The sequence below is a fragment of the Cottoperca gobio genome, chromosome 1 (genome assembly GCF_900634415.1).
Source record: "Cottoperca gobio chromosome 1, fCotGob3.1, whole genome shotgun sequence".
Taxonomy (NCBI): Eukaryota; Metazoa; Chordata; class Actinopteri; order Perciformes; family Bovichtidae; genus Cottoperca; species Cottoperca gobio.
In genome coordinates this window covers 12,905,319-12,926,522 of record NC_041355.1, presented here as the reverse complement: position 1 = coordinate 12,926,522, position 21,204 = coordinate 12,905,319, and the positions used below count along the sequence as shown (strand labels likewise).

At 38.9% G+C, this 21,204-nt stretch overlaps 3 protein-coding genes across 4 annotated transcripts in view; all 3 read left to right on the top strand.

Annotated features, from left to right (window-relative positions):
* The window catches only part of gga3a (golgi associated, gamma adaptin ear containing, ARF binding protein 3a), a 12,773-nt gene extending 6,993 nt beyond the window's left edge, over positions 1-5,780 (top strand). The window contains 8 exon segments of the mRNA XM_029438300.1: positions 25-92; positions 181-590; positions 1,448-1,568; positions 1,570-1,691; positions 1,693-1,733; positions 2,724-2,893; positions 3,088-3,198; positions 3,994-5,780. Coding sequence (XP_029294160.1) covers positions 25-92; positions 181-590; positions 1,448-1,568; positions 1,570-1,691; positions 1,693-1,733; positions 2,724-2,893; positions 3,088-3,198; positions 3,994-4,104 — 1,154 coding nt within the window. The 3' untranslated portion in view covers positions 4,105-5,780.
* A 698-nt stretch (positions 5,781-6,478) lies between these two features.
* On the top strand, positions 6,479-9,646 carry sumo2a (small ubiquitin like modifier 2a). The gene is made up of 4 exons (XM_029442556.1): positions 6,479-6,612; positions 7,962-8,093; positions 8,626-8,697; positions 9,461-9,646. Exons 1-4 carry the CDS (start codon positions 6,592-6,594, stop codon positions 9,524-9,526), a joined length of 291 nt encoding a protein of 96 aa, XP_029298416.1. The 5' UTR covers positions 6,479-6,591; the 3' UTR covers positions 9,527-9,646.
* Positions 9,647-11,179: 1,533 nt separating this feature from the next.
* Positions 11,180-20,387, top strand: jpt1a (Jupiter microtubule associated homolog 1a). Of its 2 annotated transcripts, none has more exons than XM_029442930.1 (5): positions 11,180-11,398; positions 12,965-13,107; positions 18,114-18,211; positions 18,531-18,558; positions 18,884-20,387. In XM_029442930.1, the coding sequence occupies exons 1-5, from the start codon at positions 11,343-11,345 to the stop codon at positions 19,015-19,017; spliced, it is 459 nt and encodes a 152-aa protein (XP_029298790.1). In that variant the 5' UTR covers positions 11,180-11,342; the 3' UTR covers positions 19,018-20,387. The 2 variants fall into 2 exon arrangements, with proteins under 2 accessions (XP_029298790.1, XP_029298799.1); XM_029442939.1 differs by having other exon boundaries at positions 11,376-11,497.
* The last annotated feature ends 817 nt before the right edge of the window (positions 20,388-21,204 follow it).

The following is a 21,204-nucleotide window of genomic DNA, read 5'->3' as shown; positions in this document are numbered from 1 at the left end:
GCATGTTTTGTGTTCATTTAACAGGCCTCACTGAACCCGCTGCAAGTACATCAACACATGAAAACCTGAGAAATCATTTGCCATCTTTACAGGTATTTAAATGAATTGCAATTATTTCTACTAATGTCGAGTATTATCTTATTGTTAATAGTAGTGTTCTTTTATTACCATGCATTCCAGGATTCCGGTCAAGATTTGGATTTTTTTGACACAACTTTGCCTACGGTTCCCGCGTTCTCTACATCTTCACTTTTTCCAGACGCACTCTCTATGACAGTTGCAGTCAACCCAACGCAGTCTTCTACAACTGCGTCTGCCTTAAGCTTTCCTGGCGCTGTCTTCTCCACGCCTCCGGTTTCTACGCAATCCGTCTCGACAACATCGGTCATATTCCCACAGCCACTCGGCTCAGTAATGACCACCACGGCCCCAGCTGCCCTTCCTCAGTCAATCAGCATTGCCCCGCCTGCCTCCTCAGCAGCCCCTGTCACTCCACAATGGCTCTCCACTGGAGCGTCCCACACAACTTCAACTTCTCTTAGTAACAATCTGCAAGACCTTGCCTTGCTGGATCTGGGCAGTCCTAAAATGTGAGTAACCCTTGTGTCATGAGGTAAGACTTGGGTGGGAATTGCGCGATTAACTGTATTTTAATAATTTAACTACGCTTGGGACAAAGGATTTCGTGTAGACATTTTCGGTGGCTTGTGGCAGTCTAATAATAATAATAATAATAATAATGATGTATTTTATTTGGAGGAGCCTTTCAAAACACCCAAGGACACCGTACAATATACAAGAGATAAAAACAGCAGAAACAATGAAAGGGAGAGCAGACAAACCAGAGATATAGTGTAGACACGAAACACAGAGCAATCCATATGAACAGTCTGATGATCCCGATCCAAAGCACCTTCCTGAGGGATTATTAATCAGCGCCAATCTGTCCATCTGGCATATTTACACTGATTGACCTGAGCGGGTGTCTAAACACTCAAGTTTAAAGGCACTTCTGCACATTAAGACAACAGTGTTTCCCTCTTCTGTCATATGACATTTGTAGTGCATCTCGACCATTAATTTCCAAATGGCAGAGAGATACGCAGGACTCCAATATCCTTTCCTCTAAAGTGATCTTTAGATGACCCTGCAGCCACTAATGGAGCAGTGTTTTTAAGCATCGCTCAGAGCAGCTGGTAAAATGTGAATGTTTTTAAGGATACTGTCCAGTATCTAGCTGCCACTTTGAGATTGTACTTTGTATTAGTGTAAGGCCAAGTGCATGTGCATTCCACTAATGCTTACCAAACCTGATTGCACAGTGTTTTGTTTTGGAATTTCAGGTAGTATTTCTTGGACCCTGCTTCTGACAACTTGTTGTTATTAATGTTTATGCCTCTCAGTATAAGCTGAAGCATTACAAGACCTGTAATGTCTTTCCACACAGGACACCTGCTGTGATGGATTTAGGCAGCTTTCTGATCAAAAGTGAGGATTTGCTTGCTCCTGTTACCCCATCTTCCAGTCTCTGTGTTTCCTCCACCACATCCAACTCACCTGCTCGTACAAGCGATGCAAGGAGGGTCCACTGCCCCACCTGCCAAGAGTCAGGCAGATGACAGCCCTCTGTTACGCTCTCTGTCCCCCATCCCCCCTCTGGGCCAGGCCAGCCCGGGCAAGGGACAAGATGCGTCTGTCCAATGTCTTTGTCCCTCTGGAGGTCATCAAGCCAAGTGAGTTTGATGGAATAAGTTGTATGGTTCTTTTTGCGTGCGTGTGTGTTTTATTTGTATTTCAGTGGATTTTGTTTTACTTTTCATAATCTGTAGGATAGCGTTAACAGACACATGTTTGCGGGGAACAATGACATCACATCCCCTTTTGTAGAGCTGCAACTATGAATTGTGTACGTATAAACATCAGTTACATTGGGGTCTATTATGTTTGAAAATTTAATTTTCACTGAAAAGACCATAGGTTTTTTTTGTGAGGTTGCGAGAGCTCCATCTGTACAGTCAACACTGCAGCAGAGCAGACATACTGTAGAGGACATTTATCTCCTTTGCCAAGTATCAAATATAGCAGATTTTGTGCACAGACTGCATAATGTTTTAACAGCTTGACTGCACAGTAGCTCATTTCAAATCGGCTTTACATCCTTAAAGGCTGAAGCTAGAACGCATTATTGGAGTATTGTATCGTTGTCAACCACGATGATTCTAGGAATTGGTCGCCCTTTCCACAACTGCAGTCTAAAAAGTCTATTTTTTTGCCTGATTTCCCCTCCTTGATAGTAGAGAATACTGTAGAGAGGATATTCACTAAAGATGTTTTAAAAAGCTAGAAGGTAGTGTTCATGTCTCTATAGCACAGGTTATTCAATTAACTCCAGATGTCAGAAAAGGGAGAAAATAACACCTTCATCTGAGAATGATTGGTGGTCGGATAAACAGAACTGTAGACATTACTGCCACTTAGTGGTGACAGCGGCAAACTTGATAGAACTGGAAGGGACACTGCATGATATTTTCCCAATTACACTTTGTCTTATTTGTGAATATTTTCATTGTGGTCTGAAAGTAATTATTCCAGCATGTGCAAAATGAAGGACATGCATCCAGTCATGCCTCCGGTACATTGGGAGGAATAAGAGGTGGTGTATTTGTGAAGACTCTCTGTAATAATTACATTTAGCTTTTTCCACTTTGTGTGCTGTATTTTAGGTCAAATGTGTCCTGTGACAGCATATGACAAAAACGGGGTCCGTGTTCTGCTGCATTTTGCCACTGACTGTCCGGCAGGTCGACCTGATGTGCTGGTGATGGTGGCGTCCATGCTTAACACTGCGCCGCTGCCTGTCAGGAGCATTGCTCTACAAGCTGCTGTGCCCAAGGTAAAAACCTGCTGCGCCTCTCTGATATCACCGTTGCTGCATAAGAAGCTTCACAGTGTGCATTTAGATTTTTTAAGTATTCACTTTGGCAGATGTGTGACTCAATAAATTATATATTTGACTTTGACATTAAATTGAAGTGGGTGGACGCTTCTATTTAATGAACATGGATGTCTGTTCTGCCATTTCACCAGACGATGAAAGTGAGACTGCAATCACCCTCCGGGACAGAGCTGGCTCCTTTTAACCCAATCCTTCCCCCTGCTGCCATCACTCAGGTCATGCTGCTTGCAAATCCTCTCAAGGTAAAGCTTAGCCTGGAGCTATTTGTTATTATTGTATGTTCTTTATAAGAACACTGTCTTACTTCGGAAGTGTTTTTTATCCATGTTTTAAGTCATAGAGTACAGCACAGTAGAGTTGGGTCGATTTCCAGATTTGCCGGTCCGATGTACGAGCTCAAACAGTTTGATTTTATGCAAATAGGCCGAACCGTCATTTGTCATTAGGACACGTTTTTAACTAATTTAAAAAGAAGCCTACATCATCAACCTGTGCCGGTGGCGCCGCTAAACATAATATTGTGTTTGCGGTTTACTATTGAGCCGAGGCCGGCAACAAGAAGTAGATCAGATCTCAGTAGAGGTGGGAGGGGGAAGATGCACATGTCGTGTTTGTTTACTAGAAAGTTCATGTGTTTTTTGGGGTGACGAGACGAAACTGAGGCAGAGTTTGTCTCAGAGAAAGCTTAAGTTAAACTAAAGCGCAATTCTGTGCGCGCCGCCATATTCGATCATCACATTAAATCCGACGAGGCAGCGTGTAAACACCGCAGGGAAGAAAACATGGCCGGCTGCGGAGTCAAATGTGACACCTAGTAGTAAAATTGCGTTTACCGATCTGGTTTGGCTTTGATATCAAACCAGTTGAAAAAATATTTTACACCAACCTAATCCCACCCCTTCTCACAGGCGAAGCAGTATTCTTTGATAATATAATGATCACTGACGTTGACAATGCACTTGATATTGTGTGTTCCAGCAAGCTAATGAAAGTTGCCAATCTGAGTGTGTGTGTGTGCACGTGTATGTGTTTTGCAGGAAAAGGTTCGGATGAGATACAAACTGGCATTCATGCTGGGAGAGCAGCCACACTCAGAAGTGGGGGAGGTGAATGAGTTTCCACCTGCTGACAGATGGGGGGCCCTATAGCTCTGCCTACCGACACTACAAGACTTCTTTAACAATTTTTAGTTTGTCAGTGCAGCTCGGGAAAGTCAAGAAAAAAAGGCTGGTGTATATGAAAACCTTTAGGGAAAGATATAACGTACAGTAAACTTTAATGGACCTTTTTTGAAGGAGTTTTTCTGCTTGACATGGCCAACTGAAGGAGCCAAAGTCCTGTAGCGTACATCCTACTAAAACTTGACTACGGTGCAAGAGGTAGTCACTGTGGTGCAGTAACAAATGATGTGAAGTTGTTAAACGTGGAGGATGGTTATGTGGGGAGATCATTGGTAATGTTTAATATTGCTAAACTGTATCAGGTTGTTATTATTATTATTATTATTATTATTATTAATATTAATAATATTTTAGCCGTTTGCTCTTATTTTAATGTTCCTATTTCCCTTAATGCCAGACAGTCTTAATATAGAACAGAAATACATGTTGAAGGAGATTGTGAAGCCAGGGTGATATGAACATGTGGCCACAACATGTGCATTTGACATGATTTGCTGCGGACTATGTCTGGTAGCAGAGTTTTACGCTGAAGACATTGGACTGAAGCAGACAAGAGCTCCTCTGTTGCTAAATAAAAAGCACTCACAGATGATTAAGAATGAATTACTCTTAGTTGACTTCCTTCACTATGCCTCACAGTTACCACTGAATACTTGTACTTGTCTTCTAAGTTCTATACTAACTCAAAGCTTAGACTCTTGTTATGCTTTTTAGTCTTTCAGTATTTATTGACATGAATGTAGTATTTATTTTTGTTATGGGAGGAAATTGTCAGATCTGCTAATGTCCTGTTTGGTATTGCAATCGACAGCTGTATTCCTTGTGCGTACTCTTCTTATGATGAACACTTTCAGTATTGCAGTAAGATGGGCACAAATCAGTAGTGGGCTGTCTAAAGAGGCTTTAACGTTACCAAATATTTAGACAGACATTTTATAATATGTTACAGTATGTACGGACTGGGTGGATTCTGATGAATTGCATAGCTCATTACATGTCAAGGTTGTGCACTCTGGATAGCATTTTCATATAAAAATGTAATTCCTGCAAGATAAAACAGCAGTCTTGTGCCAGATATATTAACCCCTTTTACTTGGTAGGTGCTACAGGAGCTATTAAGGGCAAGGATCAATTGTATACATTAAGCGGATAAGCTTTAGGAAGTACTGACCAACTGACAATTAAATGGCTGGAGACAGAAATGAATATTGCTTGACGTTAATTAAATGCTGTGCATAGCTTTGACCTTGCTTCTCCTCTTAGACCATGTTGTGGAAACCAAACTAAGGGGGTAGGTTATTTACCCTTGAGCAACTGTAAATGTTTAGCTTGTGTGGGAGTTTTTTTATATCCAACTAGGAAAATATTTCTTTGAGCAAGCCTTGAGAAAATACTGTGTATCAATAGTAAAACCTTGACGGTTAATTCAAAGCATTAGGGTTACCATGTGTTCATCAAAAACTGTGACTCCTTTATTTTTGTCTTTTTGGGGCTATTAGTGCTATACAGGAGAGTCTACATATTTCTTATAAATCTATTTATTTGTCTTAAATTGTCATGATGAACTTGTCATTGCATATTTTTTGAAAAACTTTCTGTGCATGGAAAAAATAAAGAATGAGATGGATCTATTTGTATTACAATTTTTTCCATATTATTTTTCAGTGTCTGTTTGGTTTTAATTTACAGATGATTTAAAAATGGTTGCAACACCACCAATGTACATGCACAGTTAAAAGGAACATCAGTGATAAAACAAGAAAGTAATTGGACTAACTTCCAATGTGGTTCTTGTTTTAGTTGTTTGTAAGGATCAATATTAATACATTAGCATATTTACCATAATATTGTTTAGATGGATTTTAATTTCATCATAATCAGATTCTAAAAGTAGCAATAGCACAGTGTTATTAAATAAAATACTCTATTACAAGTAAAAGCATTCATGCTGTAGAATGGTCTCTGTCATTACTATATTATATATTGTTTGTTATTTCTGATGCATCAACATGTAAACAGCATATTGATGTTGTAGCTGGTGAAGTTTGAGCTAATGTTCAGTACTTAATTTCTGTTGGTGTGTGTGTGTGTGTGTGTGTGTGTGTGTGTGTGAAATCTGAAACTGAAAAGCAACCAGTAACTATAGCTAGCGCATAAATGTAGTATAACATTGAATTACTGAAGTAGCCCAAAGTACAATTACATACACCGTCAGATACTTATTATATCACATTGCAAATGCTGTAATTAATTTAAAACAAATCTGTGTTAACGAATATTTTTAATGTATTCTCTGGAAGGGTCCATGCAGTGGCATTAAATCTTTGGTACAGTACATTAGCGCTCAGTTGATTTGGCGCAGCTGTGTGCACTATAGCCCAAGCAAAGTGGCGCGCCAGTCAGACAGCCGCAGCAGAACAGGCGCAGACAGACACAGCAGCAGCAGCAGCAGACATGGCAGACGAAAAACCCAAGGTGAGGAGCAGCTTTTGTCTTTACAGTGTTTACCCAATCCGTATGCGATAATTGAACAGATGTCACTGTAAAGCCTCATTGGAGACCAATTCGTCAACGGCCGTATAATAACTGCACAAACCAGAGCTACCGCTTTAGCTAGCTAACCACTAGCTAGTAAGCGGGCGAAGTTAGCATAATAAGCTAACGAGGCTAATGTGCCTGAGACCCGGGCGGTATGAAATATATAATAATTGCCGGTCTTTTTTACATGCACTTAATCAACACACTGTTAGTTTTAACGTTATGCGTGTAACTATTAGCAATATCGTTAATGTATGTCCATGTAACGTTAGCAAGAACCGACGAAGAGTGAGCAACGTCTAGAGACCAGTGTATAACAGCAACGGGCCCAAATCAATTGTTTGACACAACCCGTTAACTGTTACCAGATCTTGTATAAAATAATCATCATCCTCACGATTAAACGTCCAAGTGTCGCAGGATACAATGGATTGTTAATACGTGCAAGTTGTAATTCTCATTTTGACTAGTCCGTTGAGCATTGTTATAAGTTGTAGGCCATTGTCAATTGACTTGCTTAAAGCTAATGCTAAATGCTAATGTTGAAGTTGTAATGTTGCTCCTTTCACTGTGCTCAGTAACCACCAGTCCTATCTGTGCCCACCAGGTGCAGACCAATTTAATGTTAACTGTGGTAAAAACGTAATTCTCACATGATGGGAATAGTTGAAATGTGTGTGTGTGTGTGTATGTATGTATGTATGTATGTATGTATGTATATATATATATATATATATATATGTATGTATGTGTGTATATATATATATGTGTGTGTATATATATATATATATATATATATATATATATATATATATATATATATATATATATATATATGCATATATATATATATATATATATATATATATATATATATATATATATATATATGCATATATATATATGCATATATATATATATATATATATATATATATATATGCATATATATATATGCATATATATATATATATATATATATATATATATATATATATATGCATATATATATATATATATATATATATATATATATATATATATGCATATGCATATATATATATATGCATATATATATATGCATATGCATATATATATATGCATATATATATATATGCATATATATATATGCATATATATATATGCATATGCATATATATATGCATATGCATGCATATTACACATGCTGGAGGCCACATTTGACCAAGGTTCTCGTAACCCCTAACATCACTTTTTGCAATCTACTTAACTTGCAAACTTCTGTTTGACTCTTTTCTTTTCTTTTAGGAGGGAGTAAAGACGGAGAACAATGAGCACATCAACCTGAAGGTGGCAGGGCAGGATGGCTCAGTGGTGCAATTCAAGATCAAAAGGCACACTCCTCTCAGTAAACTGATGAAAGCTTATTGTGAACGGCAGGTGAGACTGATACACAATTACAACTCCTCAAACGGTGTCATTATGTTAATTGCATTGCTGGTAGCCTGAATGGCGGTGGAGACCAAGGACTGAGGGATTCTGGGTGTTCTAGCCAAATGAGGAATATACCATAATCGCTTGTGTATTAGTCTTTGTGGAATATTATTGCTCATCGCAATTATTCAATAGACAAACAATACTGTCGTACATTTCTGATATAATGTTATTGTGACACAAATTTCTATCATCTATTCTAAATTATTGGAAATTAATCAATTAAAGTGTCAACAAAACGCTGCCAATTCTGTTATAATTTACATGGTAAATCTTGCCAAGCTTGCTATTTTTTCACTTTATCACATACACTTGTTGGTTGTTACATTAATGAAAGTGGTGTTCTCTAAAAACATCCCTTCGACATGATGGCTGTGCAGCTTGAATGTTCTTATTTCCAGTTCATGGTTGGCACCTTGGTCCCGATGGTGCACCTTAATGTTTATTTTAAACGCAATATTTCTGTCTTTAAACATAGGGGCTGTCAATGAGGCAAATACGATTTCGATTTGACGGTCAGCCCATCAATGAAACGGACACACCCTCGCAGGTAAGGAGTGTTGAGCCTACTAACTTCACAGTATTGCTACTTTGGACATTGTATGAGTCTGGTTTTACATTGTATTGTCATTTTTTATGTTATGGCTATTTATGTGTATTTCAAGATGGAGTGTTGTGAGACAACATAGTTTACAAAAGTTTAAGGTCAAAGGTTCTTCTGAAACCCAAACAGTGTTATTCCTAATTGCAAAATACATTTTAATTGGAAATATATTAGTCTTGCAGTGTGAAACCATGTATACAGGTTTGACACAATCGGAATTTATGTCCAAATCATTTAATTGAATTTACAATTTGTGCCATTAGACAGCAGTGAAACAGTTGTTAAAAATAAAATAAAACTAATAGTTGCTGCATGTAAACAGAGGAGTTCTCTCTGAACACCTGCTGGGAAGCTACTCTTTAACTTTATACTTGAGACTGCCCTGAGATTTGACACCATTACGTCAGCCTTGTCTAGTATATGTAATTTGTTACAGTGCTGTTACTTTAGATCAGAGTCCAACAAATGGAGGAAAAAAGAAAGCAGAACGGAGGACTACAGAGTTGACATTCATTCTATTTGAGTTACAGCTGTCAAATGGTGTGAAATAAGGCAATATTATGTACAGGGATTTGCAGTGGAGGTTAAAATTAAGGAGATGCATGGTTCCACACTTCAATGACTTTAATAGAAGCACTTGAAGTATGTTCATGTCTTTTTGTCTTTCAACTGACCACTAACGTACTATCAACTGACATTTTTCTTACAGCTAGAAATGGAGGATGAAGATACGATTGATGTGTTCCAACAGCAAACCGGTGGCTCTTCTCTTTAAAGACTGTTTCCTACAAACATCCCTACCTCCCCTTTTTCATCCCTGAACATATTTGTTATGACCAGTCTTCAAATGTTCATGACCAGTGTTGATACCATCCAGTGGAATACTTTTGCAAAATGTTCCAAGGCAGCAGCACAGTTAATAGATGTAATCACACTGTCATTCGTATGCTAACATGTCTGAACTTTGCGGTGTAGACAACTTGTAAGCTGCAGCGAGTCTAATGTGCTGAAGAAATTAAAAGCTTGCCATGATAATTTTTTTTTTTTGGATATTTTAAAGAAAACTCCTTGGTCCTTTTTTTTTGTTTGTTTTTATACTTATGTCATTGAGGTTTTGATTCAGATGGAATTTTGTTATTGTTGTCCAGTAAGCCTGCATTTTAAATTCACATCTGTTGTTATGAAAATGTATTATTGGAATAAATTGAGTCTTTTTTTTAAAAACGTATGTCCCTGTTTGTTTTATGGATACTTAAATAGTCTTAACCAGCAGCGATCACCAAAACTAACGTAAAATGCAAATGAACCTGAAACGCTTAAACAGAGATGTGGAAAAAAGAAAAGAAACTCCTTTTCAGGTTCAATGTAAGGTGGTTTTAATTTAGTTCCAATTTGAAATGTATTGCTTCAAGTAACTTTACAAAAGTAAGAGCCATGCACTTGACAAAAATGGCACAAATTGTACTTGTGTTGGAATCGTTTAGTATATTGTTCCCTTTAACTATGATGGGTTAGCCCTCCAAGTCAATTGTTCTTCCTTGTACTGCAACAAGGCCTGTCACTGCTTCAGTGCCTGTTCAGTATCACTTCTGCTGTGGAAAAAGGAATCTCGCTTGCAACTTTGAGCCAGACAGGAAGGCTTGTAGTTGTCATTCATGTGTGTAATTAACCATCGTGTATGTGTAGCGTAGATTTATCCCCCAGTTACCCAAATTAAGTTGGGCGCCAGACCAGAGAATGATAAATATCACAGGGAGAGAGCCCTGAAGCAAGCATAACATACCCTCTTCTGAATATTTCCACCATGTTTGGAGAACCTTTCATAAACCTTTCCCTTGACTGCAACTCTTAACTTTAAGTCTGTAAACAAGACTTGTGGTTCGATTCTACAAAATGACAATGAACTTTCATCATAATTTTGAAAAGTTCTACTCTTGGTTCCAGCCAATTGTCCTTATATTTTACTTGTAGTATTTGGAGTACGTTTTCTTTGCATGTTAGATGCAGGTGCGGTTATGTCTGAAATATGACAGCGTTTTATATTGGTCTTCTTCTAGCATAATGGAATTATCTCTGTCTGTACTCACTAAGGATGAAAATGGCTCCTGTCAGATGCTTCAGTTAACCTATAGTTTGGTCCTCGGATAGCTACAGCATCTTTGGATGTACGAAGAAGAATCAGCCAGACATAAACAGAGTAAGACCGGATATACGACGTGTTTGCCTTCAAATTACAATCCAAATGTGCCACTTCACTAAAGAACGGTCATAAAGAAATAAAAAATAAATGTAAATGCTGCACTCCTTAAATAACTGCTTTAATTTAATTTCAATATGATCACAAAATCGCCGTAACCTTTTTCTTTTTCTGGTTTGAATATTTTATTTTGAAAATCTGAGAGGAAGTCAGACATCTCCTTCTGGTCACTTTGACACTTGTCCACTCAGACCTCAGACTGGAGGCAGGTTGATTATTGGGAGCCACCGGCTAGGATAGACAATGATGAGGCGGTGAAGTGCTGCTAATGAAAGTGTAGTTCGCGTATATCCTGTCAGATCTATACATATTTTACGACTTCTTGTGCAAAAAAATGACGACGACCACGACATTTCAAGGGATGGAGCCCGGTTCTAAAAGCAGTTCCAGGTAAAATGCGACGTTCAGGCAGTTCCGTAACCCGCTAGCCACCATGATGCCAACAAGTCCAGCATCCTCTGACGTTAACCTCAACGCTAATGTAACATGGTAACATTTAAGACATGTTTTCTCTGACCCCTGCCCGTAATTATTACTTAACCGCTTCGAAAAGCTTGAAACTAAGCATTGGGCGACGATGCTAGGAGAAAGCTCGGTACCACACCTTCCCATGTTGTCTGTTGGGATGGACCATTCCCGTTTTTTAACGTTAGCTAGCAACATAGCACACATGTGCCCTCCCTTTTGTAGAGATGCTCCTCAGCTAGCATGTACAGATTAGGCGGCTCGTCGCCTAACATTATTGTTAAATGTAAAGCTTTACATATATATATTTCCTCCATTACTTTTCCGTGTTTATTGTCTGAAAACGAAATATTTGTCAGATCTGTCATTCCGGTTGGGTGGGGCCCCCGTGGATTCAGATCAGTTAAGTACAATAAGACATCTTCTAGTCTGCCCTGCATATGGCCTCACTGAGGCGAGGGCCACGTTACAGCTGGCTACACCTGACAATAACCCGAAACCACATGTATATTTTTCATCATAGAGATGCAGTGAAAGGAATTCTGCATTCAAGTGACAGGAAAACTGGATCGATGCATCGTTCAAATCCACATTGTTTGAGTTATTAATAAGTTATGTGGTTGTTATGGTACATTCCTAAATCATAGCGCGACAGTAACAACGTGAGTAATGCAAAATACATTAGGCCAATATATTTACCACAGTGTGAAGGCACTACTGGTGTTACTTTGCAATTTTAGAGAAACTGACATAATCAATATGGATATGTAACACTGTAAACAGTACACTAACTATCCCACAGTATATAGCCTACACTTAGTTGTCAGTTTAATAGGCACACCTGGTTAAGAATAGTGCAGTCCAATCCAGCAGCCCTGCAATACATCCTACCCAAGTAAATGTCATGTTCTAATGCAGTAGTTTGTGCTGCTGTTTAAATGTATTGCATTATACTGAGAGGTGTTCTTAATATTTATTCTACTCTTGCTGATATAAATGGGTTTGACAATCGGAAACACCTGCAGTATAACAGTAGCATGCATATAAAACCCACATAGACACATTATAGTAAATGCTTTTCTATTCCTTTAGTCATTTAGAGTTCAGTGTGAAACATTAATGGCGTATTTGATGTGACCTTTTCATCTTAACAGGGACCAACTTGTCTTCGCCTTTCCAATCTGGCTGGCGAGACAAAGATACTCTGAGTTAAAACATCTGATTGACAGTTTAAGTCATTACATTTTATACTAGGGTAGCACATTGTTAAATGACGCTAGGTAAAATTGATATTTGACCTTTTAATGACACGAGTTTAAAGGAACATTTATTTCTCACTTATTAATTCTATACATGTTTCGTCTGAGCGACAGTATTTATGTAGGTTCATTCATTTTAAATCGTTTTAAAAATGAGGAGAAGACGCTCCAGAAAAACCAGTCGGTACAATCCAGCTTTCAGTAACAGTGCTGACCATCTCTCTCTTTCCAGGGTTTTGCGCCCTCCTGGCGGCGCCTCCAACTTTTCACTTGGTGCAGATGGAGAGAAGCCTCCCGTCCGGAAAAACAAGATGGCCTCCAGTGTTTTCGCTGAGCCAGAGGACCCCTATGCTAATCGAAGGAACAACCCACCAGGTACAATCTACCTCTTCTCCAAATAATTGTTGTTTTAGTGAGACGACGTATAACTCAATTTCTCTTGGCCATCTTATTTTGACAGTTTACACCAACATTTAAAGATGGTGTCACTTAAAAACAAAACCATTGACGATGAGGAACAAGGTCGAGAATATTGTTTCTTTTTGTGTTTGGAGATCTAAAGGTTTTCACTGAAAGTGTTTCTCTTGCTGCTGGACCAAACTGATCCTCTGCCTCCCCAGGCTACTCAAAACCTCAAACAGCGGAATACATAAGAATAACATGTTCTGTCTCCAGTGCTATTTCTTGACATAACAGGTTTAGGTGCCCAAATGATTAATTGATTTCTCTTTTGAGGCTGTCATTAGTTATTCAATCACTGGTGTTTCTCTGTTAATCAGGATCTTCTCAAGCCTGCAGACATCTAAAATATTCATGTGGAATTAAGCTGCCTCAGGTCGTTGTTAGATCAGAGTTTATTCTAGAATTTAAAAAGTTTATTTCTTAGAGGAATAATTAAAGGCTGAGAAACTGAAATGCACTGTTGTACAGCCTTTATACTATGGTTGTCGTTGTTGCCCAGGTTTCCCTGTCCTTCTGTAAATGTAGAAAAGATGCACAGCACGATGTCACCAAAAGAGGAATTGAGATGTAATGGCAATTAAAAGTGAAGTAAAAGCTAAAAACATGTGTTACAAAGAGATGTCTTTTGAACTTTCTCATAGCCATTGCTGCATTGGATAGCTTTTTCTTGCAGATGAGGCGATTTGGCATATAGGACATGTTAGCTTTCCTTGTACTGTGCATTGTACTCAGACCTTTTTGAGTTCTGAGATGGATGCAATTCTTTTCTGTCTATTTTCTGTGACAAAGGGCTTCTTGTTTCCACTTAAACATGTTTACATGTGCAATACTAAAAATGTATATACATTTAGTGTATTGTTTATATGTGGTGAAACTTAATTGTAGTAGGCCTGCAGGATTTGAGGAAAATCTGCGATAACGATATGACTTGCGATAAGTAACAAATATTGAAGTGTGAAGGTTGGATATACATTTCCTGTCAGAACCAGATTAGAATTTTATATTTTAAATGTTAGGCTAAATGTTGTTTCTAGAGCAGCAACAGCAAGTCACTATATAAACTCATTAATATCTCACCGGAAGCAATCTAAGATGTCAATAAAATGAATCATATTCCCGACATCAAAATGCTGAGTGAAGTTTAGAAAGAATGAAGAACACGGATATCAGTCGGTATCAGTCAGTCCTGTCCTCTGTCCTCCTCCCTCTGCTGATGTAATTCACTGCCTGCAGGTAGTGAATCACAGGGAAGGAGGGGCTGGTTTGTCTCAGCTGGCCGGTAAGTTTACAAGAACGTGTCAAACAAAGCTAAACGGTACATATACCGTATTTTCCGCACTATAGAGCGCACTGGATTATAAGGCGCACTGTCAATGAATGGTCTATTTTCGATCTGTTTTCATATATAAAGCGCACCGGACTATAAGGCGCATTAAGCGAAACAAAACAGTCAGATAAGTCAGTCAGTCAAACTTTATTAAACGTGTTCACAATAACTCAACATTGTTCAAACGTTAATGAGCGTATTCACAATAACTCCCAACCTTGTTCAGTTGTAACACGTAAAAAAAACAGTCTGATACCGCCAAATCAAACGTCATCTTCTTGCTTCCTCCACTTCCGTACCATTGATTCATTAATGTTGAATTCTCTCTATTCCCATGTTCTAATACGTGACTGATAGCCTTGAGTTTGAAGTCCGCGTCGTAAGCGTGTCTCTTGACAGGTGCCATTTTGGGGTCCTTATACACACACACTGTAATATTATGGTGAAGCACAGTATGTATTACTCCGCGACGCTCCTGACTACGGTAGCCGTAATGCTGCAAGCGGTGCGTGTTATGCAAGTACAGCGCGTATCCCTATGCGTAGCTAGACAGTTGGCTAACATGCAAAAGTCCTCCAATAAAGATGCAAGGTTTGCTTTCTTGACTTTACTGTTCTTATTTTACTTCGTAAAAAGACAAATAGTTTCCAAGGCTCAAGCATCACAGACACAAACACAGTTTTTTAGCGTCTCTGCTCCACGTGTTGATCTCGCAGCTCCGTAAACAAAGATCCTCGCAAAGCAGAAGCGCTCACTCTGACACGCCCCCAGCAAACCAACAAACCAAGGAGCGCTCACTCTGAGTCAAAAAACATGTCCCAACTCTATAAACATAGAAATAGGCAGCACAGTGCGGCTTTGTAGTTTACAAAAGTCGTACTAAAACATTTTGACAGAGCGCCGTGTACCACACAAAATCGCTTCGAGATCAGTAAACACAACCAGAATTAATCCATATATAAAGCGCTCCGGATTATAAGGCGCACTGTCGCTTTTTGAGAAAATTAAAGGCTTTTAAGTGCGCCTTATAGTGCGGAAAATACGGTAGTCAGCTTTTGTCTTAGCTTGTTTGCAACAACTCTGTGCTTGTGTAAAACATAGCGACGGTAGGTGACTGATGATGGAAATATCACTCCTCTATGCTTGTCGGGACAGGTTTATTGACAAACGTATTGGCTTTATACTTGCAAAGGCTTCATTGCACCGACTTGCAGTAACAATCGTAGTTGTCGTCACAGACGGTTGTCAAGTTGTAAGTGTTTTGGCAGCTTTAACTACATCTGGCTTTCTTAGAATCTCATCAAAGGAGGGCTGAAGTGTAATGTGCAACAGCATCAGCGTGCGTGTGTGCGTGTGTGTGTGTGTGTGTGTGTGTGTGTGTGTGTGTGTGTGTGTGTGTGTGTGTGTGTGTGTGTGTGTGTGTGTGTGTGTGTCTGTAAGACAAAATCTTTCCTGTCATTTTTACTCGGGCGGTGTATTGGCAAGAATCTGGCAAAACTATACGTATGATGATTCAAGGGTTACGTTTCAGTATTTTGCGCCGATACATTGCGATTAATACAACTTTTTTTTTTTTAGGAAAACTCATAGTAAAAAGAACAAAGCAGCAAATGCATAAAATCTGAGTTTATAAAAACTTTTGAGAGGGCAAATGGAATAAAGTATTGACTGAGTTAATCTCTGCATGTAAACTTATCAATACTTTATTTTGGAGAATCAATACAGTATCACAAAATATAATATCCGATATTCGATGTTTTCGATATTTTCTTACACCCCTAGCTTTTTACCTATGTAGTAAACAACTGTTTATGATTGCAGGGTAACATAAATAACTATAATAAATTTTTATTTAAGGCCAAATTCTGAATTCAAGCAAAATATAGTACCCTTACTGAAATAGGGAAGCCAGTAGCTAACATTAAACAATATTTTATTTGGAATGTTTGAGACATGTGTTACCGTCTAAATAAATGATCTTTCTAGAAGAAAGAATTCAGAAATGTTGCTCTTTTCAGTCACAAACGCCTACAGAGGATATTTCAATAAATTCTACGTAGTCACAGGCTGAAAGCATATTGAAGCTTTCACACATTCTCCCTCTGACCTTTCCTTCTTCCTCCTTTTACTTCCCTCACATTCACTGATAGAAATGAGCCTTTAGCCCTAACATCATTTTGAATCTTGATTTAATGGAGTCAGAATGGCTGTCTTCTTTGAACAGGATCAACTTTTTTCTATTTTTTAGCAAGCAGTTTCCTCATAGTCACCGAGAGCTTTTCTCACTGTTTTGACTTCACTGCTGCAGCCCAGCTGTTACAGAGAGGCACAGTGATTGGCTGTACTGTGGTCCGTCAACTTAAAAAAAACAAAACAGCATAAGGAATTGATTTATCAAGATATTTCATAGGCATAATCTTAAACTTAACATCATGATCAGTTAATAACCTTGTTATACTTCCTCCTTCTCTGCCAAAATGTGACTATATCTGAGAGTATAAAGTAGCTGGCCATCCGTTCTGTCGCCAGTGCTTGAGGAACCTTCTGTATGATGATATCAGGCGTCAATCAAGCCTGGACTATCTGAAATAAGAGCATTGTGAGGTCTCTTGGCAACACATCTTATTTACAGTTTTAACATCCAAAGAAACTTCCCAAATCACTCCTGCTGCATATTCTGCCTCTGTGTATGCTCACTATGTTTAATACACATTCTCACACGAATGGGGCTTCATCTACTCTTCAAACTACAGCTGGAAGCTCAATGTAGTAAAAAAACAAATAACAACAAATAAAAACAGCCAATCACTTGCCTTGTTAAGATAAGCCTGTATTAAGCCTGTATTAAGCCTGTATTAAGCTTGTATTAAGCCTGTATTAAGCCTGTATTAAGCCTGTATTAAGCCTGTATTAAGCCTGTGATCAAAAATTAAGCAAAAACAGCCGAGGTTCAAATGAAGAAAAAGCAGCAGGACATCATACGGACTGCATTGTTTTCTTATTATGAAAGTGAAACCTTCCAAAATGAATACAATTCCCCCAAAGCACAATAGGAAATGAAGGAGTACATGTAGGAGGAACCCTCCTACAAAGAAAAGTCCAGCATTATGTGGTTCATTAGGTCATTCCATTATATCATTGGACTGCAGGTTGTCCAGGGTTGTTCTGCACGTGGGAAATTCACTTCCCTTTGTTCGTCTTCCGAATCACACAATCCCCGGTTATGTTTGAATTGTTTCTGGGAAATTCCAAGCTGCTGCGAGACTCAATAACAAGGAAACTGTGCAGAAAAAACAAAGAGAGTTAAAAGACACAAAGAACCGTTCACTCGACCAAACTGAAACTGAGAGCCGGTCCAAATAACTCTGCGATTTTAAGATCTTCCGGTGGGGCTTAGATCTCTGTGTTTACTGTGGCGCCGGGGACTGTACAGTCTGTGTAACGTTATGTTTTGATGGTTTGGGTGCGGGCAGCAGAGACGATCAAACAACTTGTGTTTTTGTTTAGTCCTCGCACCGATATAGTACAGTTATTATTTTATCTTTGTACCTCCTGTCGGTCTATCTGTCTGAGCCATCATGTGTCCTTGCAGGTGGGAAGCCCACAGGTGTGCTTTGTGGTGAGCCGTCAGCCCCCCTGAGGAGAGGAGGGACCCAGACCACCAACAACTCTGCAGACGCCCCCGCCACAGTAAGATCATGCATCAGATCACGAGTTGTGGAAAGAGTTGAAGTGAAACCTGAGGGCAGACAAACATATGGGGAAGCAACTGAAGTCTAATTGAGTTGAAGTACCTCTTTTATTTTCTCATCTTCTCTTAATGTCTCAAAGGTAGCTTGTGTATCACATAGGAATATTACCAAATGATATTTAAGTTATATCTACTTACATCTCATCATTCAGTAAATCTGTGTCTTTCCATCAAGACTGATGACTCGGCAAATCATTTCCTTTTTCTTTTTTAAGATCTGTAAAAGTTGATTAACTACATATCACTTTTGTTTTGTAGGATGGAGAAACTTCCGTACGTGATTATGGTAAGCACTTATTTTCCTCTGGTCCCATTACCACTGGTTTAATAGACCGTACACCAGGTGTCCAATATATCACATTTGTGAAATGTCATCATAAATATCGCATACACAACATTCCACATATACATTATATGTATCTGTCATAGAAGTAGAATAGGAATAATAATATGCTATTTCTATGTTACCTGTATACATGCATACAGTCATGCCTGCATAAATAAGTACATATAGGTAGACGCATACATACTCATGTTACAAAATGACAGTGAATATTCCCTTGTTAATGTTAAATGTCACTGATGTCACATCCCTCCCTGCCTATATTCAGAAAGCAGTGCTCCTGAGCCTGAAGCAGTTCCCGAGCAGAAGGAGGAGGCCCCTCCAGCTGACGATCCCGCGGCAGGATTACTGTCCGGTCGCAGGAATCCCCCAGGGGGCAAGTCTAGCCTCGTCCTGGGTTGAATCCCTGTGAACTACACCTCCCGACATAACTCATCTCTGAACTTGTCTCTATTTTATTTATTTATTTTTTTACCAAGGAATCCCGACCCATTTGTCTGTACCGCTGGAATTCTATCTGATGTCCAACAGACACCAGTTTCCTCCACACCCCCAAGTGCATTGTTTTGATACCTCTTTTTTGAAAACTGTTTTGTACTGTTTTTATTGTTTGTTTGTTTTGACAGAAGCACTTTATGTATTTCTACGGATATGGTTCAAAGTCTGCCTTTGCCACGCATTAGTCATGCCAAGCAGGTTACATGGATCATATTTCTCATATCAACAAGTGATAAATTAATCTCCCCTAACTTTATTACGACAGCACAAGCTGTGCGTCATTTTACAAGCAGTGTCCAGAACACAAGCAAACAAAAAAGCTGTCACTTTTGCACTGTGTTCAGTTTTGACCCATCTTGCATGCACGTCTGGTCTGTAACGTATGAATGTGAGAAGAAACATAACTGTGAAGATTTTTTTTATTTATTTCATCTGTTTGTCAGTTGTTTTTTTGTGGAATAATTGTCGTATTGTTGTTGCATGAAGTTGGACTCTTTCTACTGATTATATTATCATCCACTTAGGAGCCAAATAGAAGCCACATAAATTACTGTCATTGTGATCTGAAGGATGCAAACATTAATCTTCAGATGAGTACCGTAGGTCCCATGTCAGGTAACTGAATTGGAATAAGCCTTTTTTATATTGTAGTCACAAACCTTAGATTAGTGTAACCCCAGTGCCAGTTTTGAGTGCTCCATGTTTTTTATAGGTAAATTTACTCTTAAATAAAGTGTGCCTGTTTGTGTGTTAGGCTACAGCATCAAATAAGGTTGGGTTTCCACAATTGCATCCTACGAGTGTCGGCCTAGTTTTCCATTGTGGGTCAATGGAATGTTGTTGGTCCTGACATGTTTCTGGTAAACCCATCCTAGATTTGACAAGTGACCTTATTACAGCTCTGCCTTTTTTTCTATGTTTTATCCCCCTTTATACATTTGTTTATCATCCTGCTCACTGGAAATATAGAAAGGTCTTTTTGTACATTTCATTGTCGCATTATTTAAACCAAAATTCAAACTTCCTCCTGCTTCTGTCTTGTTGAGTCACGTGGGTGACTGCTTTGTCAGCCAGCCGTCATGCAAGAAGACCTACATTTCAAGCACATGAAATGTAATTCCTGTGGTGTCTATTTTTAACGTCTCTTATGATGCAAGATATGTCTGTTTGCATCTTATATCAATTCCTGTTGCTGGATGTAAGTCACTGCAGAAATTTGAAAACAAGAAATGGCACAAGTGGAAAATTAACATTAAAAAACAATTTTGACCATGGGTTGTATTTGCTGTGTTTATTATATGTCAGCATCAGAATCAGAAATCCTTTATTAGTCCCACGCCGGGGAAATGTACCTTACAGCAAAATAACAAGAAAGTGACGAGTACACAATTAAATAGAATAAAATACAGTAACAATAGTATAAGTACAGAGTCATTGATAAAAAAAAAAAAAAAAAAGTAAGAGTGAATATTGCACATCACAGTGACAATTGCAGAAGTTATAAAAAGTGCAATTTTGAGCTGACATTTTTTAACATGATTAACAAGTAATAAACAATTATACTGTGTCATTTTAGTTCTCCCCTCTCCTTTCCTCCGCTCTGTCTCTGACTGCACAGCGCACACACTTACACACGTGTATGTGTGTGTGCGTGTGTGTGTGTGTATAGGTGTGTGTATAGGTGTGTGTGTGTAGGTGTGGGTGTAGGGGGACGGAGCCCCGCCGTCGCGAAACCGAGCAGAGGAGAAACTGCGCAAAGCAAGCAGTAGACCGGGGGGGTCAAACTCATTCACAGAGGGCCAACATTAAAAACTGGGACTACGTCGAGGGCGAAACATGGTCCACATTTATTGAACAGGATACACAAAAAGTGCAAAAAGATATGGAACATATTTAAGTCAACTGCAGACGGATTGCTGAGCAGTTCAATTTTAATATGCTGCAAAATCGGCAAATGCTCTCAGTGCATCAGCAGAATGCTGTCGGGAACACAGCGGTGGAGATGTTTGTCAGTGTTTGGAAACACGTAGTGACCAAAGTTTCCTTCTGCATCAGAGTCTCCCACAGGCAGCTTGGCATCATACATGTCCG